The 25,052-nt window shown below is 52.1% G+C and overlaps 12 protein-coding genes across 12 annotated transcripts; 5 read left to right on the forward strand and 7 right to left on the reverse strand.

The window, feature by feature from the left end:
- Nucleotides 1-98: 98 nt before the first annotated feature.
- Nucleotides 99-3,301, reverse strand: DACRYDRAFT_89742 (Aldo/keto reductase; the record flags this gene model as incomplete). The annotated part of the gene is made up of 6 exons (XM_040776932.1): nucleotides 99-222; nucleotides 2,077-2,421; nucleotides 2,468-2,602; nucleotides 2,677-2,862; nucleotides 3,040-3,246; nucleotides 3,273-3,301. 6 exons carry the CDS (start codon nucleotides 3,299-3,301, stop codon nucleotides 99-101), a joined length of 1,026 nt encoding a protein of 341 aa, XP_040627724.1.
- A 476-nt stretch (nucleotides 3,302-3,777) lies between these two features.
- On the reverse strand, nucleotides 3,778-4,619 carry DACRYDRAFT_23150 (uncharacterized protein). The gene is made up of 2 exons (XM_040773121.1): nucleotides 4,178-4,619; nucleotides 3,778-4,129 (listed from the first exon to the last, which is right to left on the reverse strand). Exons 1-2 carry the CDS (start codon nucleotides 4,585-4,587, stop codon nucleotides 3,895-3,897), a joined length of 645 nt encoding a protein of 214 aa, XP_040627725.1. The 5' UTR covers nucleotides 4,588-4,619; the 3' UTR covers nucleotides 3,778-3,894.
- Nucleotides 4,620-5,178: 559 nt separating this feature from the next.
- Nucleotides 5,179-6,047, reverse strand: DACRYDRAFT_81046 (acyl-CoA N-acyltransferase; the record flags this gene model as incomplete). Its single annotated transcript, XM_040776488.1, has 2 exons — nucleotides 5,179-5,491; nucleotides 5,540-6,047. 2 exons carry the CDS (start codon nucleotides 6,045-6,047, stop codon nucleotides 5,235-5,237), a joined length of 765 nt encoding a protein of 254 aa, XP_040627726.1. The 3' UTR covers nucleotides 5,179-5,234.
- Nucleotides 6,048-6,726: 679 nt separating this feature from the next.
- Nucleotides 6,727-7,262, reverse strand: DACRYDRAFT_23151 (uncharacterized protein). Its single transcript, XM_040773122.1, has 2 exons — nucleotides 6,824-7,262; nucleotides 6,727-6,762 (listed from the first exon to the last, which is right to left on the reverse strand). The coding sequence occupies exon 1, from the start codon at nucleotides 7,189-7,191 to the stop codon at nucleotides 6,997-6,999; it is 195 nt and encodes a 64-aa protein (XP_040627727.1). The 5' UTR covers nucleotides 7,192-7,262; the 3' UTR covers nucleotides 6,727-6,762; nucleotides 6,824-6,996.
- Nucleotides 7,263-7,351: 89 nt separating this feature from the next.
- On the forward strand, nucleotides 7,352-8,455 carry DACRYDRAFT_23152 (uncharacterized protein). Its single transcript, XM_040773123.1, has 3 exons — nucleotides 7,352-7,608; nucleotides 7,659-7,825; nucleotides 7,877-8,455. Exons 1-3 carry the CDS (start codon nucleotides 7,428-7,430, stop codon nucleotides 8,105-8,107), a joined length of 579 nt encoding a protein of 192 aa, XP_040627728.1. The 5' UTR covers nucleotides 7,352-7,427; the 3' UTR covers nucleotides 8,108-8,455.
- A 409-nt stretch (nucleotides 8,456-8,864) lies between these two features.
- Nucleotides 8,865-9,652, forward strand: DACRYDRAFT_108885 (uncharacterized protein; the record flags this gene model as incomplete). Its single annotated transcript, XM_040768755.1, has 4 exons — nucleotides 8,865-9,031; nucleotides 9,096-9,198; nucleotides 9,438-9,489; nucleotides 9,540-9,652. 4 exons carry the CDS (start codon nucleotides 8,865-8,867, stop codon nucleotides 9,650-9,652), a joined length of 435 nt encoding a protein of 144 aa, XP_040627729.1.
- Nucleotides 9,653-10,105: 453 nt separating this feature from the next.
- Nucleotides 10,106-11,707, forward strand: DACRYDRAFT_108886 (uncharacterized protein; the record flags this gene model as incomplete). The annotated part of the gene is made up of 5 exons (XM_040768756.1): nucleotides 10,106-10,252; nucleotides 10,309-10,462; nucleotides 10,519-10,587; nucleotides 10,645-11,153; nucleotides 11,204-11,707. The coding sequence occupies 5 exons, from the start codon at nucleotides 10,106-10,108 to the stop codon at nucleotides 11,705-11,707; spliced, it is 1,383 nt and encodes a 460-aa protein (XP_040627730.1).
- A 2,248-nt stretch (nucleotides 11,708-13,955) lies between these two features.
- DACRYDRAFT_54312 (MFS general substrate transporter) lies at nucleotides 13,956-15,690 on the forward strand (the record flags this gene model as incomplete). The annotated part of the gene is made up of 3 exons (XM_040775242.1): nucleotides 13,956-14,149; nucleotides 14,200-14,962; nucleotides 15,019-15,690. The coding sequence occupies 3 exons, from the start codon at nucleotides 13,956-13,958 to the stop codon at nucleotides 15,688-15,690; spliced, it is 1,629 nt and encodes a 542-aa protein (XP_040627731.1).
- A 489-nt stretch (nucleotides 15,691-16,179) lies between these two features.
- Nucleotides 16,180-17,654, reverse strand: DACRYDRAFT_117227 (uncharacterized protein; the record flags this gene model as incomplete). Its single annotated transcript, XM_040770341.1, has 3 exons — nucleotides 16,180-16,716; nucleotides 16,767-17,090; nucleotides 17,141-17,654. The coding sequence occupies 3 exons, from the start codon at nucleotides 17,652-17,654 to the stop codon at nucleotides 16,496-16,498; spliced, it is 1,059 nt and encodes a 352-aa protein (XP_040627732.1). The 3' UTR covers nucleotides 16,180-16,495.
- A 727-nt stretch (nucleotides 17,655-18,381) lies between these two features.
- DACRYDRAFT_16741 (uncharacterized protein) lies at nucleotides 18,382-19,467 on the reverse strand (the record flags this gene model as incomplete). Its single annotated transcript, XM_040771220.1, has 3 exons — nucleotides 18,382-18,614; nucleotides 18,666-18,989; nucleotides 19,041-19,467. 3 exons carry the CDS (start codon nucleotides 19,465-19,467, stop codon nucleotides 18,382-18,384), a joined length of 984 nt encoding a protein of 327 aa, XP_040627733.1.
- A 1,163-nt stretch (nucleotides 19,468-20,630) lies between these two features.
- Nucleotides 20,631-22,071, reverse strand: DACRYDRAFT_23155 (uncharacterized protein). Its single transcript, XM_040773124.1, has 3 exons — nucleotides 21,467-22,071; nucleotides 21,096-21,419; nucleotides 20,631-21,042 (listed from the first exon to the last, which is right to left on the reverse strand). The coding sequence occupies exons 1-3, from the start codon at nucleotides 21,978-21,980 to the stop codon at nucleotides 20,810-20,812; spliced, it is 1,071 nt and encodes a 356-aa protein (XP_040627734.1). The 5' UTR covers nucleotides 21,981-22,071; the 3' UTR covers nucleotides 20,631-20,809.
- A 1,475-nt stretch (nucleotides 22,072-23,546) lies between these two features.
- DACRYDRAFT_81060 (uncharacterized protein) lies at nucleotides 23,547-25,011 on the forward strand (the record flags this gene model as incomplete). The annotated part of the gene is made up of 3 exons (XM_040776489.1): nucleotides 23,547-23,658; nucleotides 23,713-24,156; nucleotides 24,206-25,011. The coding sequence occupies 3 exons, from the start codon at nucleotides 23,547-23,549 to the stop codon at nucleotides 24,541-24,543; spliced, it is 894 nt and encodes a 297-aa protein (XP_040627735.1). The 3' UTR covers nucleotides 24,544-25,011.
- Nucleotides 25,012-25,052: the final 41 nt, after the last annotated feature.

Below are 25,052 nucleotides of genomic sequence, written 5' to 3' on the forward strand. Positions count from 1 at the left end.
ATCCCAAAATGATTCACGGCGTGACGTCATACACTTAAATGTGTTCATCCACCACACACCGTCTTCACTTGTACTGCATACAAGTTTTGCTATCCGAATTATGCCTTCTGTGGCACATACCCCTGGCTGCTCTGCGTCGCGTAGTGCCACACCGTGCTCTTGGCCCTCTTCCACACCTCATCTAGAAGGGCGACCACGTCCTCTGGCAAAGGACCCGCCTCGCTTCACAACACTGGTGAGCTTCCTCCGATGAGTGTGCACAAGAACTCACGAGAACTTGATGTTTTCTTCCAACTGATGCACGCTACTGGCCCCAAGAATCACACCGTCGGTCTCCATAAGCATATAATGATGCTGCAGCCATCGCAGCCCTGCTTCGGGAAGCTCAATCCCGTGCTTTTCCAGCGTGTCTTTGAGGGGCTTTAGGAGCGGGATCACTTCGGCATACCTCGTGCGAAGCAAACCTGCTCGGTAGCCGCCGGTTTGGAGGGTCCAGCGGGGTGAGTCGCTGTTATCCGCATCCATCAGGGTGAGAATGTTACCAGCCAGGAGCCCATTGGCCAACGGCGAGTAGACATAGAACCGGAGACCATATTTGCGCAAGCAAGGGATGAGCCTAAAAGTGCGTCAGTGATTCAGGGGAAGTGGGACGATCAGACATCAAGCACGCACTCGTTCTCGACCATCCTCTCAACCGCATTGTAAATCGCCTGATATACAGTAGGCTGCTTCCATCCGTTCTTCCGAGCGATCCAGACAAACTCGGCTACTTCCCACGAGTGGCAGTTACACAATCCGATCTCTTCGCTGTGTTACCGGAAATCAGACTTTGCTCCGCGTCCTCGAACTTGGCTGAAGACACACAAGTGGCCGTCTTCGTACATCTTATTCAACTCTCCCAGTGTCTCCTCAAAAGGTGTGGTTCTGTCCGGCGCATGCAAATAGAACACGCGGATCTTGTGCGGCCCCAAAGCCTTGATGGATTCGTTGACTTGCCTGCGAAGATTAGCAGGGGAGAAATCACCAGACTTGACAGGCACCGCTCTGTACCCAATCGTCAGCATATATGCCACCAGAACGCTCGATTCCAACCATGTCAAGCCCGCGGAAATAGATCAACGAACTTCGTATCAATCCTCCCGCCCTTCAAGTCCAGTTTGCCCAAGAACTCTTCGCTAGTCCCCAGCCCATAGAGGCGCGCACAATCGAAGAACGTATAGCCATGACCGACAAAGCAGTCGACTACGGCCTGACACTCCGGCAGGGTGTGCAGGCGGGTGACATGTTTGTTAGCCTCTCCGAAGGAGGCGGTGCCGTTTAGTTAGATGTGATTACCTGGTGGGAAAGGGAGTATTGAAGACTCACGTAAAGAAGAGGAATTCGCGAAGGCATTTGCGAATGCAGAAAGTTCCCGAGAGACCTGTGTGCTGGTCGGTCCTGGTTTGCCATCAGGTATAAATAGTCCTCCAGCTGCAAGGATTAAGCAAACATGAACTCTCCACGACATCGTCCACGCCGCCTCGACCTGCGTTCATTCCACGATTGAAAAAACTTCAACCATGTGCAGGAGTTGAATCACACAGCACGAGAGTCAACAGGTGTACATCCATTCGCTACACGCACCGAATCGGGGAGAGGAGGAGCAGGACAGGGTCCGGCGTGCATGATCGGGGTGCCGTGGAGCGTGACTCGCTAGTGCGGGGAAAGCCGTCATCTCATGTTCAACTTGTCCCATGATTGACAAAATTTCAAGAGTCTTTGTATTCTTATTTGGATAAGGTGACGAACATAGGACTGCGCGAGTTGACCGAAAGATATTGAAAAGTGCTGATATTCAGTGGATCTATCATTCGTTCGTATAACTGCACTCTGGCACATACCATTCCAAGTCTCAAGTCCCATCTGCCACACTCATCCCCCCAATAATCCCATTCAATACCCCGGCGCAGCATACTGGCCTGCAGTACTCTTCGACTTGAGCCACGCCTCGTCCAACACGTCAAGTATATCCTTCGGCAACGGGCCCTCCTCACTGCGCCCTATGAGTACACTCCCTTCCGAAAACAGCGCTCTCACCAGTACTTGATATTCGTCTCCAACTGGCCTACGCTACTCGCGCCAATGACGACCCCATCTTGTTCTCCAAGAGCAGAATGATGCTGCAGCCACCTCAGGGCCGCCTCGGGAAGTTCCATCCCGTTCCTCTCCAGCGCGTCTTTGAGCGGCTTGAGGAGCGGGAACAGCGCAGTGTACCTCTGGCGCAGCCTTCCTGCGAGCAAACCCGCGATCTTGGGGTCCCAACGCGGGGAATCGGTCGTCTCTATATCGGCTAGGGTGAGGAGCTGACCGCCTAGGAGGCCGGAGGCGAGTGGGGAGTAGGCGTAGAACCGCAGACCGTATTTCCGGCAGCAGGGGATGAGTCTACACGCGGTAAGAGTCATGCGACAGGTTAGAGAGGTAGACCCACTCGGGCTCGATCATCCGCTCGACGACGTTGTACACGCCTTGGTAGACGGTAGGCTGTTTCCACCCGTTCTTCCTCGCGATCCAGACGAACTCTGCTACTTCCCAGGAATGGAAGTTGCTCAGACCGATCTCCTCGCTGCATATATGCGCGTCAGCTGATACTATGAAAGGACAAACGAGGGATGGGGTGAGAAGTAAAGTGGGACGCACATGAGCCCCTCTTCATACATCTTATTCAGCTCACGTAGCGTGTCCTCGTACGGCACCGGCGCCTTCCTATCCGGTGCATGGAGGTAGTACACGCGTATCTTTTGCTGCCCCAGCGCTTGGAGGGACTCGTTGAACATCGCGCGAAGTTTCTCTGGCGCGAGTCCCCCTGGCTCGCGAGCGAATCCCCTGAAGTCGGTTAGCACGAGGAAGAAAGACACGGAAGCGGGAAGGGAGAAGGGAGAAGGGAGAAGGGAGAAGGGAGAAGGGAGAAGGGAGAAGGGAGAAGGGAGAAGGGAGAAGGGAGAAGGGAGAAGGGAGAAGGGAGAAGGGAGAAGGGAGAAGGGAGAAGGGAGAAGGGCGCACTTGGTATCCACTCTCCCGCCCTTCAAGTCCAGCTTGCCGACGTACTCCTCACTCGTGCCAAACCCGTACCCGCGGGCACAGTCGTACAGGCCATACCCATGCTGAGTGAAGCAGTCTATGACGGCCTGGCACTCGGGGAGAGTGTGAAGGCGGGTAACGTGTTTAGCTGGTTCGCCAAAGGCGGCAGAGCCCTGCGTCCTGTTAGTTCTGGAAGGAAGGAGGGGAGGGGACGCACGTAGAGCAACGGTACGCGGGAAGGCATGTTTTAGCACAGCAGGGGCAAGAACATATAGACACCCTTCGTGCATGCCAGCTATTTAACCTCCAAAGGTGCTGACTCGCGTGATGAGTGAGTCGACAATCCACAAAGACATCTGCGATCCCGTGCGAATGCCGTCAAGGTTCTTCCGACATATACCCTGCATGGATACCTTAACGACTTGATGCTATGACCATGCGGGGTTGCTCGCTGATAGATACACGACGGACGGTCTAGTTGTTGAGGTGTTGTAAGTCAAGAGGGCATGACCGAGAGAGACGTAAGCAGAGAAGCCCAAGTCCCTGAATGTGAGAACCGGAACTGACGTTTTCCACCAAGCTCTGTTGTCGGACAACGACGCACGGACGACGGTCAAGAGGGGTCACAACGTGTGCGTTCGATGGCCGTCATTCACGTACGAACGCAGTTTGGGATAAGTGAGTATAATACCCCACGCCCAGAATACCTTCGAATGCTGAGATAGAATAGTTGAATTCGAACAGTTATGTGAGTAATTACATAATTCAATGAACATTGTCCACATCATAATATGCACCACTGCTCATTTTGCCTCTTCTCCATCTCCATCTCCGTGTTCACAGCACTGCCCAAGCGCCCACGACAACGCCCATCACCACCGCCCCCACACCCAGCAGATGTTCCTTCCCCAGCCCAGCAGCCTTGCCCAGTGCAGCACTCGACGCGGTCGAAGTGGGCGACGTGAGCGTAGTAGAGCCGCTAGTGGTCGGCCCGCTCCCAGCGGCGGAAGTGAGCTCACTTGCCCCGGAGACAGCAGCAGCGGTAGCGATCGTATAGACATGGTCACCGAAGCTGCTCTCAGATCAGTGGCTGTCCCAATAGCTCCCAAATTCAACTCACCTTGTGACGATCCCAGCTCCGTTCTCTGCGAGAGTGATTCCCTCACCCCCGATGCTAGTGACGACAGTGAACGCGCCTTGCGCCGCGCTCTCAACGATCGTTCCCACCTCCCCCGCACCGGCGGTCGCAACAGTGAAGACGCTTCCGCCAAAGCTCGTCACAAACCCCACACCGCTCTCGGCGAGTGTGAGGGCATCCCCCGCACCGTCGGTGAGGATGGTAAACGCCTCCCCTCCGACGGAAGTGATGGCTGCACCGACGGTGCCGATGAGGAAACCTGTGGCGTCGCCAAAGATGGAAGTAAGGATGCCAAATTGGCGCTCTTCGATCTCCCGTTCTTCCACGTCGATCGGAGTTGCCAGGGCGGGGAGGGAGAGAGCGAGTAAGACAGCGTGACGGAGGCAGATCATCGTTCTAGTCTTTGTGGGAAGGGAGGAATAAACAGAACAGAACAGAGCGTTCCGTGTAAAGTCCCCAAAGTGTTCAACCTAAAATACCCAAATCGCAACAAGACTGCGGAAACATCTCCGATCACAGCCCGATCACGCTTATCACCCGTGAAAACTAACCCGAACCTTATCCGGATTTACACGCTTTCCCAAAAGGCTGGGCGGGAGTGCGTGTGGGTAACGTGGGGGCTTTCCGACTCTCGGGACGGCGCGTGATGTCATCGCATGAGGCGGTGTGGCTGACTGCGCGTTACGAGTCATTGGGGCGGAACCTCCGTCTTGCGTTGACCAAACACTGCCAAGGGACATCTTGTTCCTGCTGGGAAAACACTCAAGGTGTACAGTATCTTCGATGTTTAATGCGTGCTTAAGAGAGCGTGTAGGGCTTACATGCACTTCATCTAACTGCTGTCGGCACTAAGTTTCAGAAACAAACTCTGAGTCATGCGTGGCTGTTTCTAGGGAGCGCATTCAGTCAGCAATTGCCAGGTGAAGAACCCAAATATACCCAACGGTCGAGTCTCCCTTGTGTCACTCTCAAGGTTTAGGAATATGAGATGATCCTATGCAAGGTATCATAATGGAGAGACTGATATCCAGTGCTATCCTTAGCTCCCGTATCTCCACTCCATAACCCACATACCCACCACCTCCTCCCTCTTACCCTGCATCGGCACTCCACCCTCCATCGTCTCCTTAAGCTCAAACCCAAGCTTCTCGAACACCCTCTTGCTCCCCTCGTTCCCCGTCAAGACGTACGCACGGACCGTTCGGCAGCTCATGAGGGGTCTGGCCCATGTTTGGAGGAGCGTGCGGATCGCAGCGGTCATGATCCCTCGACCGTGATGTGACGATATCAAGTAGTCTTACAATAGTCAGTTTGTACTCTATAAGAGAAAGACGGAAGCTGTACCTCCGATCATCCATACGATCCCCTCATCCCCCGCCTCTCGTGCATTATTCTCTCGCACAAGTCTATCCCGCTCCTCAAGCGGAAACACCTCCGAAAAGCTACATCGCACAAGCCCTACATCACCTATAAACTTCCAGCTCCCATCCCTCTGCACCTCCCGGATGAACCGCAAAGGTGTAGCAGCAAGCTTCATCCCCTCCCACTTTTGAACGAGCTCGCTCATGCGCGACACGCTCTCCTCGTACGTATGTACATTCCGACGTAGCATATCCTCCGCATGCGCCAGCAGGTAAGGAAAGGGCGGACTAATAGTCCAACGGTATATCAACGGGTCGTTGAACGCTTGCACGATTTCTGCCCCGTCGGCGGGGTCAGGACCGCTGAGGATGACATGGGAGTGAGGAGCTGGGAGGGGGAAGAATAGGGCACCGGTTGGAGAGAGATGCAGGAAGGGGAGGGTTTGCGTGATGAGCTTGAGGGAGGCGAGGTCGGGTTGGGTGATGGACATGATGCAGCCTAGAATTACAGACAGAATCACAAGGTATGCTCAGTCACAAGGGTCTGGATCTGGATACCAATAACAATGTCAATGTTACAGCCCGATATGACCGGGGTTCGCTGAGAGAAGTCTGGATACATGAACCGTACGTACTGAATGGTATGAATTGCTGGTGTTGAAGTTATACCCGGATTCATACGATGATGCGATGCTGCAATTTCGAAGATATATGCAATCAAGGGTGCTGAATGCTGAACACTCTGGATCTCAGGCCTCGACCAGCTCATTTCACACACTCTTTTCGGCGGAAACCGTGGTAGAACACGAACACAACAAATGAGCGAAATGTATACGAACAACACTGCACCAATATTCCTCGACGTGCAGCAGCCAAAACCCGAGCAGGCCTCCTCCGCCGCCGCCGAGGAAGACGCGGTTGCACACCCTCAGCTGCAAGTGGTTGACAACAAGAAGCGCATTCATCCACGACTTTCGCACGAACTTACCCCAGCCATCACGACGACGTCTTTTGCGTTGATCTCAACGTACGCTGGATGCCGAGACGGGCCGAGGTGGCTCTGTCCTGCGTTTTTGCTCAATGCCGAGATCGACATCACGAAAAGCCGGCGGCGAGATGGGCATTCCCGCCTTGTCGGGATTCCTGTTCGTCTATTTCTGCTCTTCTTCGTTGACAACATCAGCTCGTGGAGCGCTCTTCTGGCGCAGGTGGGCTATGCAATTCATTCGCATCTGTTGCGGGAAGTCTCCGCTGATGACCTATTCAAAGGGAAGGCGAATAGACTCATCCTTCGACTTCCGGAAGCGCGCACTGGCAACGCTCACGCTTCGCGGCTTCTTCTTAAGATGAGCTTGACTTATTACTCGGCGCATAACGGGAACTCCTTCTGATGTGCTCTTGGCCTTATGCTCGTTCGACAGGAAGCACCTTGTACACCTTCTACCCAAGGAACAGGAACGATTTGTCAACTTGCAGACCGACTCGGTGACTAAAATTTGCGAGCTGCGTGGAGGAAATAAATCGTCTGAAACGTCTTAGCAAATGGTGGTGCGACATGAATTTTGGATATGTACAAAGCGGCACTCGCACAACGTTCAGAAGCATCTGTCGTATCCCGATGAGCGGGATCTTCATTTTGTTGACGGGATTGAGTGAATCCATGGAACGTCTATTACGCGTGCTGCTGAACATCAGCTTGTTTGGGGAAAAAAAAAACCAGTCTTGGCGGGGCCCACACCCCATCCTCGAAAGCTATAAGAAGGGCACTCAAACGCACTGGTCACATCATCCAATCCTCTCTTCCCTTTCCTCTCTTGTATCCAACAACCTACACTCTTTGACCCCAGTCACTCGTTATCCTACAACCAAAAATGCAGTTCACCAAGTTCATCTCTTTCGCCCTTGCCTTCCTCTCCCTCGGGATGCTCGCCATGGCGGCTCCTCTCACCAAGGACGTTGCCCTCGCCGCTCGTTGCAACTGCAACGACGACCAGGTCCTTGACGTCCTCGTCGACCTCGATGCCCAGGTTAAGGCGGATGTGGCCGTCATCGGTGAGCGATTTGTTGATCCTGTCTCTTTGAAAGAGCTGACGTCTGTTTAGCTGCCCTCGTCGCTAAGGGTGATGTCAACATTGCCGACTACGAGGCTGCCATTGTTACCTTGACCGCTCACATCAACGCCGTTGTCGAAGTCTTCGTCCAGCTCCCCGGCCTCGAGGTCGGTGTCCAGGCCGAGGCCATCGCCCAGGCATGCGCTGACATTCTCATCGTACGTGTAACTTGCCAGCACTGGTTTCTACCTACTGACATGGGGATACAGGCCATCTTCGCTGTACTCAACACCTGCCTGTTCGTTCCCTCCTTCCTGAGCTGCCCATCCCTCGCCGGGCTTGACGCTGCCATCTCCGGCCTGCTCGTCGCGCTCAACGTCTGCGCTTCCGGTGTCCTCAGCATTGTTATCGGCCTCTGCCTCAACATCCAGCTCATCCTCACTGTCAACCTTGTCGTGTTCGTCAAGACCATTGCGGTGCTCCTTCCTCTGGGCCTGTAAAAGCCATTGGAGAATATGGGGTTCAGGTTATTTCTGGGTTGTCGAACCCTCGCACTGAGGAAACGACCAGAAGGAGAAACAATGCAGAATTGTACACCCACAAAATGTCAGGTTGTCTATCCGTTTTTTAAATAAAGTGATTACTCGAGTTGATCGCGTACGAAAGTTCTGGTCCGTGCGCGTTCTCAGAAGCACACTTAGAAGCAAGCCCGGCAAGTCTATTACTGCTTCTCCGTACGGCGGGGCATCCCTAAGGCTGTGTACCTTCCCCGTCGCGGGGTGGGTCACCAGGGAGCTCTGTCTTCGCGAAGCTCATCGCCGCGCGTCTAAAGTGCGTATATGTTTGCATTTTCCACGTAAACTCCTGCTGCTCAAATGGTGATCTTGTCTGGTGCCACATGAAACGAGAGAAGAAAGATACAAAGTGGAGAAACGGAAGGAATATTATACGCGAGGTGCCGTTGACCGCATGATCCACTTGCCGGAACATATGGTCTCCTTAGGGTTATAGGGGCAGGGGTCGCGTGAGGCCCGAACCTTGGATCCCCCACACAATACCCCTTTCTCTGCATTTGGTCCTCTTTTATTCTCCATCCCATTCATCAAACTATACCACTCACCGCATCTCTCCATCTCTCCGTCTCAACGCATTCACTATCGCATCGCATTTCCTTTCGTTCAACTCCGTTCTGGGTACGGGCATCCGGTGTTATCACGTGTCTTGCATCGACTACTCTGTCATCAACCGCATCGATTTATGACACTCCCTTGCATTGTCCTGCTTCTTACTCCCACGCGTCTGCGAACCCGGCGCTCCGCCTTGCTCTCCCGTATAAACACTCTGCAAGACATCATCTCCGCTCTGCTCAAGGAGAAGGCCCTCCCTCAGTCAGATGGGGACCGTGCGTTAGTTGGTCTGGCTGAGTACGTCAATTCCCTCATCTCTGGCGCGCAAGAGAAGAGCGAAGACTAACGCAGTAATGTGTAGGATCAGCACGGCGCTGGAGCACTCCGAAGGGAGCAGAGTATGCACGTTGTGGTATCTCTGGCAAGCGGAATCGAGGTTAGACGCGCTGGAGGAGCAACATGAGGTAAGCTTGTTTGCTTCGTTCTGTCATCGTTATCTCTTCATGACATCAGTGATGCCGCTTCCTTTGCCTTTGTGCTATCTTTTTCCATTCCATGTCGTCTGAAGGCTTTTACGGTGGATCCTTACGGGATCCACCAACAGCCTTTTCCCCCTTTCCCGTTCTTGCTGTCACGATCTTGCGGTTCAACCTCCTTCCTACAATTATGATCCTGCGTTGGTCATATGCTAACCTTTCCACAGGCAGCAATAACCGCCTGGCGCAGATGGACCGGTAGGGAAGTGAACGCAGAGAGTGGGTCATTCAATATCATCAGCCCCTTCTTTATCTGACACAAGACACAGCGCTGCCCTATCTGGATCGAAGATTATCAGAACGCGTCACACGGGAGAAGGGGCGGAGAGATAGGCGGGATGAGGACGAGAAGGACTTTGAGGAAGAGATGGGCATGGTCTAACTGGGATCGATTCCCCGCACTGTCTAGCAGGATGGCGCGTTGGAGCGTAAGGTTCCCCCCGACGACGATAGAGCCTGGGCACTTGCAAACCTCGACGGTGTACAGACCATTCCGGGCGCTTAGCTTCTCGCGGTGGGGGTCGTTCTGGGTATCAAAGCGAGGCAGGAGGGACGAGCCGTCGGTTCGTCGGTATTTGTATCTGTATTTATCTCGAGACTTGACGAGCATAGGGAGGATAGCATGATGGGGGTATGATGCAAGGTATCCGTGTACATTTCGGCCTACAGTCCTGCATGTTCGGAGACGCCGAGATTTGGGTTTGATCCCGTCTGGTAACACCGATCACTGTTTCCGCAAATAGAAGTTGGATTGCTTGATTAAAGGCGGCGACTATGTATTGAAGTGGAAGGATGATCTCGCCACCCACTTGATGTTGTCCATTCTATTGTCGGTATGCTAGACGTGTATATCTTTGACGAACGTGTCAACCAAATATTTGTCGCATCCATCGACGAAAATGCGACTATCTCCGACCTCATTGCTAAATGTAAAACTGAACGAAAGATATCTGAGAAAGCGTCGTTGATCGAATTATACCCAGTACGTGTCATACACTAGACTAACATATCAAGATGTCTAACCTCTTTTCTATTCAGCTGGAGAATGTCGTATATAGTGAAGACATCGACTTCGACGACAAGTGGGTCGACGACAGGCAACCCTGTTTGTCATTCGATCCTGTAAACGCGTTTGTGGCATCCACACTCGAGTACTCTGACCTGCCATTGGTGTCATTCTGCCTTGTAATAGGTGAATTTACCTAGGTGCAAACAACCTCCATATGTTACTCACCTCTTCGTTCTCAGCGCCTGACGACGCGGCTGGCCATCTGTCGGATTACAGTAATGAGCAAGAAGAAATGTCCATGGTGCTACGTACGCTCGTATATGCGTACGATGCTCAAGTCGCATCTCATCTGGTTTTTCCCACAGAGAATTTCCTTCGTGCGGTCGAGGCCGCGAAGTTCGAGACGGATCCTCCATCCAAGGAGATTACCGTCGACAATTGGGAATCCGAGCATAGGGGCGCAACGGGACGTCCCTACCACTTCCTCGGACATCCGATTGGCATATATGCACCCATATTCGAAGACTTCAAAGTCGCTCTGAAGACCACCACGCCTCTCGACTCGATCACCCCGAAGCAGTGTGAGCTTGCCCATGCCCTTATTCAGGAGGCCAACGAAATCGACATCGAAAACAGCGAACGCCGCAAAAGGATCATGTCTATCGTCAACCAATTGTTAGGCAGGGTCGCAGTTCGTATTCTCAACAACGACGATAGTTCTGAAGACGGGTGTATATTGGTTCCAACGGGAAAGGAGAAGATACTTCTCGTGGAAGCTGCGTTCTTTGACCTCCGTCCCGATATTACAGTTGGATACAAACATGCCAATCTCCATATTGCGGAGATAGCAAGAAGAGCCTGGATTCAGGACGAGGTAAATGTGCCGTATTCTGTGTTCCGGCCAGCATTGACGATTTCGTGTAGCGCAAACATCTGCGCAACGTCAGCTGCTGCCCATCGTTCCTTATCATGATCGCAGGACCGTTCATCCACGTTTTTGGTATCATCTTTGCCAGAGAGCCAACGACGGAATCATTTACAGGATTCATCTCGATCGAAATAAACAACCATCCATTAGAAAAGCGCATTGAAAGGGTGGTGCACCTCTTTCAATGCCTGAAAGACAGCATCTCGGCGCTCGAGTTATATTATTGGGATCTTACCTTGGACCAAACCCCAATGCCGAGAGCTCGCTTCCCCGATACCACTTCTCTGCCGTTAGATGGACACCAGCTCGAGTTTCGACGTCTCCTTCTCCAGGGCGACGCAGGCCGGACAACACCGATCTTCCTAGGAATGTTTGATTCCAAACCTTGCGTCGTCAAATTCGATCACACCTATGGCATAGAAGCACACATGGTCCTCGCCAAGGAACACCTCGCCCCAGAGTTGTTTTACCACACCCAGATCTATCATGAAAGCTTTTGACTGATTGCGATGGAGATTGTCAACGGAACACAACTGAATAAAGTGCCATCGGAAGGAAGGACATCAGTTTTAGATGATCTATCTCGAGCCGTCAAGCTGCTTTCCGACTCCGATCTTGTTCACGGAGATTTCAGAGAACCCAACATTCTCTGTATTGAAGAGGACGGTGAATGGCACGCGAAGCTGATCGACTTCGAATGGTCAGGGCAGGCGGGGACGGCTCGATATCCGATTTCGCTCAACGACACGGGTGAAATCAAATGGCATGAGACCGTGAGGCGTGATGGGATTATGGAACTGGCACATGACCAATACATGTTGCAGTTGTTGAAAAAGACGATGTAAGCGGCGAGACGTCACTTCCTGGCTTACACCGCACTCAATATGCTTCAAATGAAATCATACATGGCAGTTTGCAACTTTTTCAATCCTAATCCAATCTGTAGACCGATAACCGAGTCAATTCTTTTCATCCTGGTAGATGCACATGAAAGTGCTTGATCCTGTCATTCGAAGAACGATCCGAAGGGGCAAGCTCGGAAGGAAACATTCTTCAACGCTAAGCCAGATTGAACATGACCGGGAAACATGAGAGTCTTTTGCTGACCTTGTAATGAAGACACAATAGATTCGTAGCACGGTGAAGGTCTTCGGACCTGTGAACCACTGGCAAAACAAGGGGGTCTCTATTCGTATCGTATCTGTACTGAGTTGTATTTTGCGAGAACTGAGAGTTGGTACGTCCCCTCGAAGCTTGATTTGACTAAACACCTTGTGCTCAGTAGCATCATATAATCTTGGCTGATTGAGAGAAAATGGAATACTTCGTCTGCACTCGACAAGTGCTGTCGCATCAGCGCCTTCCTCCCCTGGACCGTTCCTTATGGTCATATCTGATGTGGAGTTGCCTCATCGTTGAATACCCTCAGAACATTCAAGGCACCTTCTTCTTTCAGTGTTCTCGGCCGACATGTATGTTTCAGTTAGCAACCGAATATAATATGCGTCAGGAGAACAACTTCATATGTGGAGTTCCACTTTCTCGCAGTCACGTTCCTGTGTTTAATATCCTCTTTTCGCCAGCATCGGCCGTTCGGAGTTCATCTCAACTCCAAGAGAAGTCTATTTACAGTAGAGATAATCATATGGTCGTTGGAGAGTCAGAAATGAGGCGCTTGGTGATCTAATCTAATCTCGAACCTTATCTCTGATTCAGGGAACCCGCCTACCCCTATTTGGGTCGGAGATTATCAGACGGAAAAGTGGGTAGGCAGAAACATGCCCGGACTCGTTTGAATCCGTTGTTGGGCGGGAACCATGCCATGTTTAGAACGACTATAGATATCCTTTGGAGCGGTGAAAGTTCGGACGGATGACGATGGGCGAAGGACATCAGCTGCCGGTTCTGATTGCGGCCCTACACGTACACGTGGGCGCCCGCCGATGTGCATCATGCACGCGTCTGGGGATCGCTGCGAACGCAGCAGACGGGATTATTCAATTGCGCGTATTAATATCTCAAGATATCTAGATACCTACGGGAATATGAGTTGGAAATGAAGCCGTGTCCGACAATCCCGAACATACAGTTCTTTTCCCAACTCATCTAGCGTCGTCATGGGCGCTTGCAGGGTCTCGCGTTAGTCTATGTTTGGTGTTGGTTAAGATTGCCCTGTCCGATGAACGGGGACGGCGCATGGGTGAATAACTTGAGAAGGGATATTGAGGGAGATGCCAAGCCCTTCCTTTTCTCAAGTCGAAGTGGAGGACAGAGTTTCTTATTTTTGCCCTTCTCGTCGAAACGGAGTCATGAGATGCAATCACTGCCGCAGCGTGCCGTCATGACGTGCGAGTTGTGTTCCCGCATCGGAGGATAATTCGGTGAAAGCAACGGTGAAGAAATGACCAAGCGCCGGCGGAAGGGCCCGAAGCGGAAGTTAAGTCGCGTGGCACGCGGCTTCGGTGCCTGCGGACGGCGGTGTCATCAGGGTCCACAAGACATTGTTTTGCCTTTCTGTCGACATGCAAATTAACATCAACGCCTCATACAACTATATATTCCTGCCCTCATCTGGAGTGCGCATGTTTGTCAATACCCCCCAAACTGGTGATTCCTTTCACCAACGACCACCAAACAATGTCGTCGACACCACCGGCACCCGCAGAACCAACCCTCGTTAACGTGCCTCTGCTCCCTGCTTCCACAGCAATGGGTAGTCTCACCCCACAAGACGTCGAGCTTGGGGACATGACGAAGGAGAAGGTTGCTCTCGCTCCGGATGAACAGCCAGTACCAACGAAAAAGGAGCGTAGGCTGAGGATAATCAAGCTTGCAGTCTCCCTCATGCTTCCTGTGTTCCTCGAGACTCTTGACCAGACGGTCGTCGCCACAGCACAGACCAGAATCGCGTCTCAGTTCAACTCCCTCGGAGAGCAGCAATGGTCAGTTCGATTACACCTCCCGTACACTAAACCCTAACCAAATACCGCAGGATCGGGACAGCTTATCTGCTCACAGCGACCGTTTTCCTCCCCATATTCGGGAGTATCGCCGACATTTTCGGACGGTATTGGGCCCTGCAGCTCGCTACACTTCTCTTCATCATCGGCTCCGCCATCTGCACAGGTGCGCAGAACATGATCCCCCTCATCATTGGTCGTGCCCTTTCCGGCATCGGCGCAGGCGGGCTTACAACCCTCGCACGAATCATCCTCAACGACTCTGGCAACCTGAAAGACAACAACACCCAGACTGCGATCCTCAGCTTGCTCTACGCAATCGGTTATGCCGTCGGCCCCGTCATTGGTGGTGGACTCGCAACCGCGAACTGGCGTTGGTGTTTCGCTATCAACCTTCCCTGCTGCGTACTCGGCATGCTCGCATCCTACTTCTTCCTCCGGCACCACCCAAACCCTGCTGCGCCCCCACCCGGGACGACCGCCATCCAGAAACTCCAAAAGATAGACTACGTCGGCGCATTCCTGTTCGTCTCAGGCGGCGTACTCATCATCCTCGGTCTCTCTTGGGGCTCTCAAGAAGAGTGGAATGAACCCAGGGTCATCGCTGTCTTCGTCGTCGGTGGTGTCCTTGTCATCCTCTTTTACCTCTGGGAACGGTTCCTGGAGCGTCGTGTCGCTGGGCCGCACAAGGAGGTCGCTTGGCTCGCTGAGCAGCCTATGATCCCTGCAGCTTTATTCAAGGACCTCGACGTGATCGCTACCAGTGTGATCATCTTCGGTGGCGGGATGCTTATGGTAGGTCCCTCCAAGCTTCGTTTCACAGCAAGGCGCTGACATGCGTGTTCCCGTAGTTCGGCATGTTCTACTTCGTCTCCACCTACTTCATCATCGTACAAGGCTATTCCCAGATTCGCGCCGGTCTCGTCCTTCTCGCCTTCACCCCAGGTCTTGGGGTCGGAGTCATGATCTCCCGCCGCGTCATCCTCGTGACGAAGCAGGCGAAGTACGTCTGCGTTGTGGGGGCCTTCCTCGCACCGATTGGTGCGGGTCTTACCGGCATGGCAATGCAGAACGGGAACACCACTGAGCTATATGTGTTCACTGCCATTGTCGGACTCTCATGCGGCCTGGTCATCCCCAGCACCGCAATCCAACTCCGGTTCACCCACCAGTCGGACGAAGTCGCCACCGTCGTCGCGCTCAGCATGTTCTTCCGCACGATGGGCGGCACGGTAGGTCTTGCTCAGATGGGCGCGGTGCTCAACGCCAAAGCACGAGACTCTCTCCTTGCTGCTGCCTATTTGGGCCAGTATACCGCTCAGGAGATCGGAGAGGCCATCGCCGCGCTCGTCTCGCAGGACCTCATCCAAGGCCTTCCAGAACACGTTCTCAACCTGGTGAGAAGCTCCATGTCCAACGGTGTGTACTGGAGCTTTATCTCTCTCATCCCTTGGGTCGGCGTGGGCGCTCTCATCTCCCTTTTCATGTCTCGGCACCTCATGTTCGAGGAGCCTCAGAACTAGGCCCTGTAATTCTTCTTGGAGAACGCAAATTATCCCTCTCCAGGCACACTTTTTTGGGGCTTGCGTATTTGTTATATCAAGATGTATTACTAGGATAGTCCCTCTAATGATTCACGTTGTTCATGAGCATATGCATCTATGAAGAGGTCGATGTCGCTGTCTGGACCAGTGCTCTCACTACGCACTCTTTAGAGGTATGATCCTACTACCGTCTTGTGCAATGCTAGGAGGTTTGTAGACCCCCCAACCGAATCCTTCCACTGCCTGAGGCATGCATGTGAGGGGGGATCATGTGCTGTTTCTGAGGCGCGGTGACCACGCATCTCCGTTAATCTGTACACAATGGTGAATCAACAGCCATTGTTAGTGAAAGAGGACCGTGCCTCGCTCAGTTCATTCCGAAATCCAAATTCCGGTCCCAATATCATAAATTCTCACCTCAATTCTTAAGAGGGCTAAAGAAGACTCCTTCGGAATTGACAGAGCTAAAGCATGTTTCATTTGGGCGACATTGTAAAAGAAGATTGTATGTAACAGGAGCGTTGACGAGTTCCGCGCTCGTGTTTTTCGTCATGAGAATTGGTCAGCTAGCGAAGCGAGGAGAAACAGGCAGGAGATACAAGTGGATAGGACTGGAGTGAAAGAGTGAGAAACGAAAAGAGGAGGAAGCGCTGTCAACGGGAAACGGGTCGGTGATCATTCGCCTGCGTGAATGGAGTGCCCCTATCGCCCGGCCGAGATCATGTGGTCTTGTCGGATCGTACAATATGATTCTCAAACGGCACATGAGCAAGCCGTAGCTCACTCAGTCGATGGATAACCTTCTCTCCAGAGCTGCTCCTCCCTCCATGCCGCCTGCGGCACCTTCCTTCTCAGGATCGTAGTCGCTGACCTTCCGCGCTAGCTTCGCCCTTGCGACACGCTCAGGGGCGGTCTGGTGTGCTTGTTTAAGGCCGCAGCCAAAGAAGAGCAAGCACCGAACGCCAATACCAAATGTAGCGCCGAGCATGAGGCTACATGCAATTGCTGTTTGGGAGATGCTTAGCATTGGACGGAGAATTGTAGATACGGCTTACAGTAGAAAGTTAAGGTACCCCGGGTTGTCGTGTAGATGCCCGCTTGCGGTCCAACCCAGAACCGAGTCATCTTGTATAAGATATATGCCATCGCAGCCCCCATAAGGAAGAGGGAAATGATCATGACGCTCCGGATCTCTCTCTTGGCTGCTAGACCGCAACCAAAGAGGAGAACGAGGGATACGGGGATAGCGGCGATGGTGAGGATATGCTGTACGGTATCTCCCGAAAGGTCGAGAATGGTGAGCTGCATGGTCAAGGCCAGCACAGCGAAGTAGTCGAACTTGAGCAAGCAGACTAACACCTCATGGAATCGGTACATGTCTGTGGAGAAGTCAGAGAGGAATTGTGAGGGAATGAAAAGCGATGCGCACACTTGATCTTCGGGTCTGCTCCTATGATGTGAAACACCGCCCAACCAAACTCTCCAAAGAGGCGTCTGGTGCACCAGCAGTACACAATGAGGGCGAGGAAAATGATAATGGGTACAACAATGAGGAAGCGCTCAACGATGTTGAAAAGGTCCATGCAAGTAGCAACGTGCTGTGACTGGCAATCGCTGTATTCGAGTGCGATCCTCACTTCACGGATCTGTATTCCGGAGAAGACGATGAGACCACCTGTAAATAAGACCATCCCCATCAGAGTGATGACATTGCGATTCCAAAGCGCGTCGAGGGTGATATAGATGGTGAATATGCCTGCAAGCGCGAAGACTGAGAAGTAGCACGGAAGTGTTTTGTAGGGGGTGAGGGTATTATTCGCGATGTCTGCTTCGACAAAGGCAAAAGAGAGGGCGGCCAGGATAACGACAACTGTGCTTTGCACAACAACACATGAGAACAGGATTTTCTGAGCCCGAGTGCCTAGGAATTCTTCGATAGCCATGTTCAAGGAGGTGGTCGTCGTCCGTAGATGATAACAGCCAGGGGTGATGCAAAGCAATTCAAATAAATGAGGAAATTAAATGTATGGTACCAGGTGCACTGCTCCCACATGCCTTGGGCTAGGGATCCCCGGTTCCGCACAATGGGCTCCGATCGCAATATTGCAATAATACATTTTTTCTCGGTTGAAACGCCTATTTTGTGGCGGTTTTCAGTTTCAGAAGAATGAAACGATTGAGAGCTGTGCCTCAAATCTTCCAAAATAGCCGTGGTTACCAAATCAAGTGGTGGCTATGTCCTTGGGCATGCTAGGGTCTTCCACTTGCATATATGTCGGGAGCAAATCTCTGAATCAAACTGAGCCACCAATCCTTCCTACATCCGAGCCGCATTCTAAACTTACATTACCACACTACTAGTATTAATATGGTAAAGACAGTTGTAGGATGGGGTAATACTCCGTATGAACCAACACTGCGGGGAAGGAGAATGGAAGGGAAAGCCAGAGATCTAGGTGGAAAAAATTGCATTGATTGGTATATTACATTGGAATAAGCATTCATGACGAGGAAAGTACAAGAATTCAGACCGACGAGCGCCTATCTCGCCCAACCGCCTCGGTGAGGGAGATTCACTAATGCTACAAATGCGGTGTACATGCTGCTCGTCCTCCCTCGCTCAATACACTACGCCTTTCCGAGCCAGTAGATGGGGCAGTTACATGGTCCTCAGTCAATGGATAACCTCCTTTCCAAAGGCAGTGCACCGCCCTTTTTCTCATCTGAGTCGCCGATAAACTCTTCCTCATCAGGCTCGCGGTAGCTGGCCCTACGCATGGGTTTGGCCCTCCTAGCACGTTCAGAGGCGGCCCCCTGTGCTTCTTTGAGGCCGCAGCCAAAGAAGAGCATGCACCGGATGCCAATACAAAATGTAGCGCTGAGCATGAGCATGGAGACGACCGCTGTTTGAGAGAGGTGTCAGACGGAGAATGGAAGCAGGAAAATGGACTCACTGAAGAAAGTGAGAGTAAGCCGGTTCGGAACGTAATCACTGACGTATCTGCCAATATAAAACTGAGTGGTCTTATACAGGATATACCCAAGCGCCGCTGCCATGATCACGAGGCAGATGATCATGACGATCCGGTTCTCCTTCTTGACTGCCCAGCCACAGCCGATGAGGAGGGCCAGTGATACGGGGATAGAGGCGATGAGGATGAGGTCCTGAATCGGATCACCCCCTAGCCCGAGGATGAGGAGTTGCAGCGAGACCGCCAGCAAGATGAAGTAATCGAACTTGAGTAGACAGAGGAATGCTTGATAGAATCGATACATGTCTGGAAAGAGGTCAGACGAGAGCTGTAGTGAAACGAGTTAAAGGTGCGCACGCTTGATCCTGGGATCGGCCCCTATCGTGTGGAACACCGCCCAACCAAATTCTCCAAATAGATGCTTCATGCACCAGCTCTTCACAACGAGGGCGAGCAAAATGATGACGGGTACGACGATGAGGAAGCGCTCGACGATGTTGAAAAGGTCCATGCAAGTAGCAACGTTTTTCGACTGGCAATCGTTGTTTTGAGTGAGTTGAACTTCTCGGACCTCGGTACCGGGGGGGAAGCAGAGAGGGGCCGTGAAGATGAGCATGCCGACGAGCGTAATTATGTTACGATTCCAAAGGGCGTCGAAGGTGATGCACAGGGTGAATACGCCTGCAAGTAAGAAGAGCGCAAAGTAGCAGATGAGTGTTCTGTAGATGGGAAGTGTGCTGTTGGTGACATCTGCTTGGAAAAACCCGAAACAGAGGGCTGTCATGGTGATTGCGAGTAAGCCTTCGAGGACGACGCAGCGAAGAAGACCTTCTGAGTTCGGCTGCCCAGGAATCCTGCGATAGCCATATTGGGGAAGTATTGAGAGGGGAGATTGAGGGGATGTCGTCCATATTTAAAGAAATAGAGCAAGTCGATGCAGACCAAAGTACTGTATTGTACGAGGCACAGAGGGGGGGGGTTGACCGAGCATGTTTGACCACGTAAGGGCACACAATGTATGGACGGCCGTGCTCGTTTGTCTATAAGCAACCCGAAGGGGCGTCTCTGACAACACAGCATCACCCTTGTATTTTTATTTCAAACCACCACCCGTCTCAAAATAACATCTTTTCTTGGTTGCTCTATGTCATTCTAAGCAATTACTACCCACCGTTGCTTTCATCCTTTGTCTTACCTAACTTCATCGGCTGTGTAGCAACAATATGTAGTGAGGCAACAGGTATGGTCCACTTCGTCCTTCTCGGACGATCAAGACCTGTGATCACAATGAACGTGCCCCTCAACACTGCAGACTGTACCTACCGGCAGTACGGGTTATCCAGAAGATGCGATACGTCTCTTCATTCGCTGGCGCAACTTTGTAACCTCTGAACGCTCCTTTCGGCTTTTGACAGAGGACAAGGCAGGAAACCTCTGTGACCGTCCAGGAAGCAACAGAGTCAGCGGAAGATGGAGAGGGTACAGAGGCGATAGTGACGGCGGCCTCATAGGCGACGACGAGAGGGACCGATGGCGACAACATGCTCTCTCGCTGGCGCCCGCTCCATACATGGGCCCGGTTGGAACTTCAACAAGCAAGAAGAGCTCTTCTCCCCTGAGAAAGGACTTGCAGAGTACGCAGTCACTGCGGCATGTTCTTCTGGATTCAGCCATATATTTCCTCCTTTTCATGTTCCTGCGAAGGTGCACGACAACACCCCCCTCTCCGCGACGTAATGGTATGGACGCTCTCTACTTCAAAGAACATGCCTCGTTTGGGTTACATTGCAAACTATGTATCTTGGTAAAAGTCTTGGGTAATCCCACACTCGTATTTCGCCGTGAGAACAACTAGGTAAGCGAAAGGGGAATACAATGGAAAGGGTTGGATGGAACATGCGAGTACATTGGTGTAGAGCGAATGAAGAGAGAAGAACGAAAAGAGTACGGTAGCACAGTAAGCGAAACGGGAAAGGGGGGGAGATCATCTGCCTGGGTAAATGTCGAGCGCCTGTCTCATCCAGGCAGGAACGTCGTCTGGTTTAGGGCTACAAATCCGCCATCCGTACTGGCCTTCCTCCGTACATTACACCACCATTCCAACCAGCGTGAGGAAGACATCGCTCTTACTCAATAGAGAGCCTCCTTTCAAGAGGTAGTGCAACACCTTCCTTCCCGGCTGAGCTACTGACGAACCCTTCCTCTGCGGCATCTCTGTCGCTGGCCTGATGCGCTAGTTTCGCCCTCTTGATGCGCTCAGGGGCGGTCTCTTGTGCTTGCTTGAGACCGCGGCCGAAGAAGAGCATGCACCGGATGCCGATACAGAATGAGGCACCAAGCATGATGACACAGACGATTGCTGTTTGGGAGAGGCCTTAGGTTGGATTGAGGAAAGGGGGGAAATGAGCTCACAGAAGAACGTTAGGGTACCGCGAGTTGTTATGTAGGTGCTGGCGTGCGGTCCTACCCAAAACCGGGTCACTTTGTACAAGATGTACGCCATGGCGGCGCCCATGAGTAGAAGGGAAAATATCATGATGCTCCAAATCTCTTTCTTCACCGAGTAGCCGCAGCCAATCAGGAGGATCAGAGAAACCGGGATGGCGATGATGGTGAGATAGTATTCCACGGTATCGGTCGATAGATCAAGAATGACAAGCTGCATGGTGAGCGCTAGCACAGCGAAGTAGTCGAACTTGAGTAGACAAACGAAGACTTCGTAGAATCGGTACATGTCTGTGAGAGGTGAGACGAGAGTTGCGAGAATGGAAGGAAGTGCGCACGCTTGATCCTCGGGTCTGCACCAATAGTGTGGAACACAGCCCAACCAAACTCTCCGAAGAGGCGCATCGTGCACCAACCATAGATAGCGAGGGCGAGGAAAATGATAATGGGTACGACGATGAGGAAGCGCTCGACGATGTTGAAAAGATCCATGCAGGTGGCAACGTGTTCTGCTTGGCAATTGCTATAAGCAAGAGCGATGCGTACTTCACGGATCTGTATGCCAGAGAAGACGCAGAGGCCGCTTGTGAAGAGGAGCATGCCGACCAGCGTGATGATATTCCGATGCCAGAGTGCGTCGAGTGTGATATAAAGAGTAAATACACCGGCAAGTACGAAGAGAGCAAAATAACATGGAAGCGTTTTGTAGGCGGACTGAGTGTTGTCAGCGACGTCTGCTTGGACAAAGCCGAAGGAAAGGGCTGTCAGGATGATTAGGAGTGTACATTCCACAAGAACGCATGATAGAAAGAGCTTCTGAGTCCGGGTGCCCAAGAAAGGTTCGATAGCCATTCGAAGGATATGAAGGTGTTGAAGTAATTGTCGTCAATAGATAGAGAAATAGAAAAGCAAGTTAGAGCAACACAGGCTGAGCGCCTCCAAAGCGGTGGTGGTGGTGGTCGATGTCCAAAGCGCGTTTGACTGAGCAGAGGGAATGTGATGACAGAGTGGACTGCCAAGACAAGGGTCGAAGCATATCAGCACAGCCTATTAAATTGGCTCCGAGGCTGTGGGGATCAACGGGATCAAAAATACCGTACACTTCCGAGAAAAACGGGCGGTGCGCGCGTTACGACACATGAGCAACGTTAACCTTCTCGTTCTCATGGCTAGCTCTAACTTGGTCGGAGTCGTGCATTGAACATCTCAGAGAATCTGCGATGAACATTCGGAAAAATATCTGGCGTTCGCAGCAAACACACCCCGTGTTCCGGACGTGGCTTGGGCGACATTGTGCCCAAACCCATACGAAATCTACCAAATGCCGTTCTCAAGTGCGATTATGAGAAGCAAGAAACGAATACATGATATCTCCCGACCCAACTAGAATTTCTCCTCGCTTGTGGTCGCAGATATGTACTGTTCAGTGGATACGCCAAAATGCCAATCAAAAGTCTTGCCAGTCTGATCAAGTATGTTAAAGAGCTCAACCTTGCGGATTCGGTCCAGTTTAATTTTACGTTGGAGAGGCCGAATCCTCCAAACTCTTCTTGTTGGTATTCTTTCCCCCAAAACAGGGGTAAGTAATCTCACCAGTATATGCCATCTGATGCTCAAGTTATGGAAGCCTGGCACGATCGAAATGCATCCCGTTGTTTGCTGGGATCTCCAATATTGAAGGTTGACCCAAAAATGCAATAGGACATTGCAGCGTATCTTGGGCATTTACAGGGGAACCCTCCTGGGCAGAACACGCTTATTTTTTCAGGATAGGATATAAATCTCCGTTTAAACTACCCATCCGACCCTAGGACAGGTCTGGTGAACACGCAGTGAATATTTCATTCGATGTTTTGGTTTCTCCAGTTTCTCCAGCTAGGCTGCTTATGCAATGTACCGCGGACCTCGATCAACTCCTTGGCGGGGAGGTCCGAGTTCATTGCAGAACGATCCTGGAGAGCGCGACAACGTCCAACGCATCGCAAAAGAGGCGGACCGGCAGAGGACCAATGTCAACTCTGACAATTTAAACGACTAGTTAGACCGGCTGTCTGCGGAGAACCCAGAACTGGTGTGGGCGGTGTTTCAGTATTGCGACCAACAAGAGAAGTGAGAGGAGTGACCGACCTGATGGGAGTGAATATTCTGTTTCTGTGACGAGACACGCCCTTGGTGTATGACAACCGCCTGCCGATTAGATAATCTTTTCTTTAATAATTTGGTCATGGGGTCGCGGGAATGGGGGATAGAACCCTTTCATGTCAGCTATCCGAACCCCGAGGAGCTTCCGAAGGAGCCGAAGAGCGGTGCCTGATAGCGAATAGCGTACGTCAACTTCCAACTCCAACTTGTTCTTCTCCTCAACCTCTTCATTACTCTACACTCTCAGTCCTGCAAAGGATTGCAGTATAAGTAGAAATGGTTAACATACCACAAATAAAGACACCCTCACGAGGATCATTCAAGCTAAAGCGGTATCATGGATACCAGGTCCTCCTCTTCATATTTGGTACCATATTTCCACCGCTAGGTATGCCCTCCACTCAGTGTTCAGATCATGTCGTCGCTCACGCACACTCCCCAGCTGTCGCAGCTCGCTTCGGCATTGGATCAGACTTCTTCCTCAACCTCGTACTCACCCTCTGCGGGTACATCCCCGGCCACGTGCACAACTTTTATATCCAGAACATCCGCAATAACAAGAACAATCGCCGCACGCCCAAGTGGGCCATCCGCTACGGTCTTGTGAGCGACGAGCATATCAAGAAGAGCAAGCGCAAGAGCGCGTGGGCGAATAGATATGAGGAACGTCTGCCTCAGAGCACGTACGAAGGACGCGAGGTCGAGGATGGGCAGGTGCCTGACCCTGCTTCCCGGCCGGATAGTATGGGCAGCACTGGTAGCACAGGCAACGGAGCTGCCGTGAGAAGAAGTGACAGTCGAGGGAACACTCTCTGGAGGGAGGATGATGAGAGCTTCTATTCGAATACTGAAGAGACGACCACCACAGGGAGATGGCATTATCCTGGTACGTCGGTCCTTTTGTTTCCAGCCTCCTCTCACTCACCTCCCCTCAGCCAATTTCGAGGACACGGAAATAGTTCCTGATGTCTCCCGCAAGCGCAAGAAGAAGAAGTCTACCCGCTCTAAGCGTGACCGTTGGGAACGGTCTGAGGACGCGTACGCAGCCGCAGCCGCGCCACCCAAGAAACGCAAGTCAACACGCCGGAGGAGCGGGAGCGAGGGCGCCGATGGGCCGGAGGACCCGCTCGGTGCTCATTATGGACGTGCTGGAGATGGAGAAAGGCAAAGATCAGACAGCTTGGGCGAGAATGGGGGGAGCTTTGGGGAGAGCGAGATGAATGGAGCGGCTGTGGGGGCAACCCAGAGAGACCCGCTCGCACACGATTTCTAGCAGTGCTCACCCACGACTTTCGGTGCGCTCGCGCCTCCTGCCACATCCGCTGTCGTCGTCCGCGAGCCTGTTGGACCTCCCTGTCTATGTTGTGCTATTCTCTTCGCTCTTCTCTTACGAGTGTCCTGCAATTGGCCGGCCCAGACTTCAAGACGCGACCAGCGCAACCAGCCACGTTGGTCTAACTCGGTCCCATGCACGCTGTCCTTGTCCTGCGACCTCCTTTCTCCACTGTCAATCAAGTATCCATATGCCGAACCTGTCATCCCATCGATGCATATTTCAGCCTTCCTCTTCGGTCCAAATCCCAGTTAAAGTCTTATTATTCCGGGTTTCTTTCATTCACCTTAGCAGTTGGTCTGTGACTCCTTCCTTGTGGTGATCCCTTCGTTTGCACCTGTTCTACCGTTTGTTTTGTAGCTTGCACCTTTCCCGTTCCTCTGCTTGTGTTATTTACCCCCTTTGTTCTCAGTCGATTCGTTTCTATTCATCATCATGATTTATTGGGC

Source organism: Dacryopinax primogenitus (assembly GCF_000292625.1).
Source record: "Dacryopinax primogenitus strain DJM-731 SS1 chromosome Unknown DACRYscaffold_12, whole genome shotgun sequence".
Taxonomy (NCBI): Eukaryota; Fungi; Basidiomycota; class Dacrymycetes; order Dacrymycetales; family Dacrymycetaceae; genus Dacryopinax; species Dacryopinax primogenitus.

Coding starts and splice junctions, on each gene's coding strand:
- DACRYDRAFT_23150 (XM_040773121.1), bottom strand. CDS start 4,587: ATGATCTGCCTCCGTCACGCTGTCTTACTCGCTCTCTCCCTCCCCGCC. Junction 4,130..4,177: donor GGAGCTGGGATCGTCACAAG/GTGAGTTGAATT, acceptor ATCTGAGAGCAG/CTTCGGTGACCATGTCTATA.
- DACRYDRAFT_23151 (XM_040773122.1), bottom strand. CDS start 7,191: ATGAAGATCCCGCTCATCGGGATACGACAGATGCTTCTGAACGTTGTG.
- DACRYDRAFT_23152 (XM_040773123.1), top strand. CDS start 7,428: ATGCAGTTCACCAAGTTCATCTCTTTCGCCCTTGCCTTCCTCTCCCTC. Junction 7,609..7,658: donor GGCGGATGTGGCCGTCATCG/GTGAGCGATTTG, acceptor ACGTCTGTTTAG/CTGCCCTCGTCGCTAAGGGT. Junction 7,826..7,876: donor CATGCGCTGACATTCTCATC/GTACGTGTAACT, acceptor ATGGGGATACAG/GCCATCTTCGCTGTACTCAA.
- DACRYDRAFT_23155 (XM_040773124.1), bottom strand. CDS start 21,980: ATGGCTATCGAACCTTTCTTGGGCACCCGGACTCAGAAGCTCTTTCTA. Junction 21,420..21,466: donor TGCAGACCCGAGGATCAAGC/GTGCGCACTTCC, acceptor CACCTCTCACAG/ACATGTACCGATTCTACGAA. Junction 21,043..21,095: donor CGGTACCCTAACGTTCTTCT/GTGAGCTCATTT, acceptor TCTCCCAAACAG/CAATCGTCTGTGTCATCATG.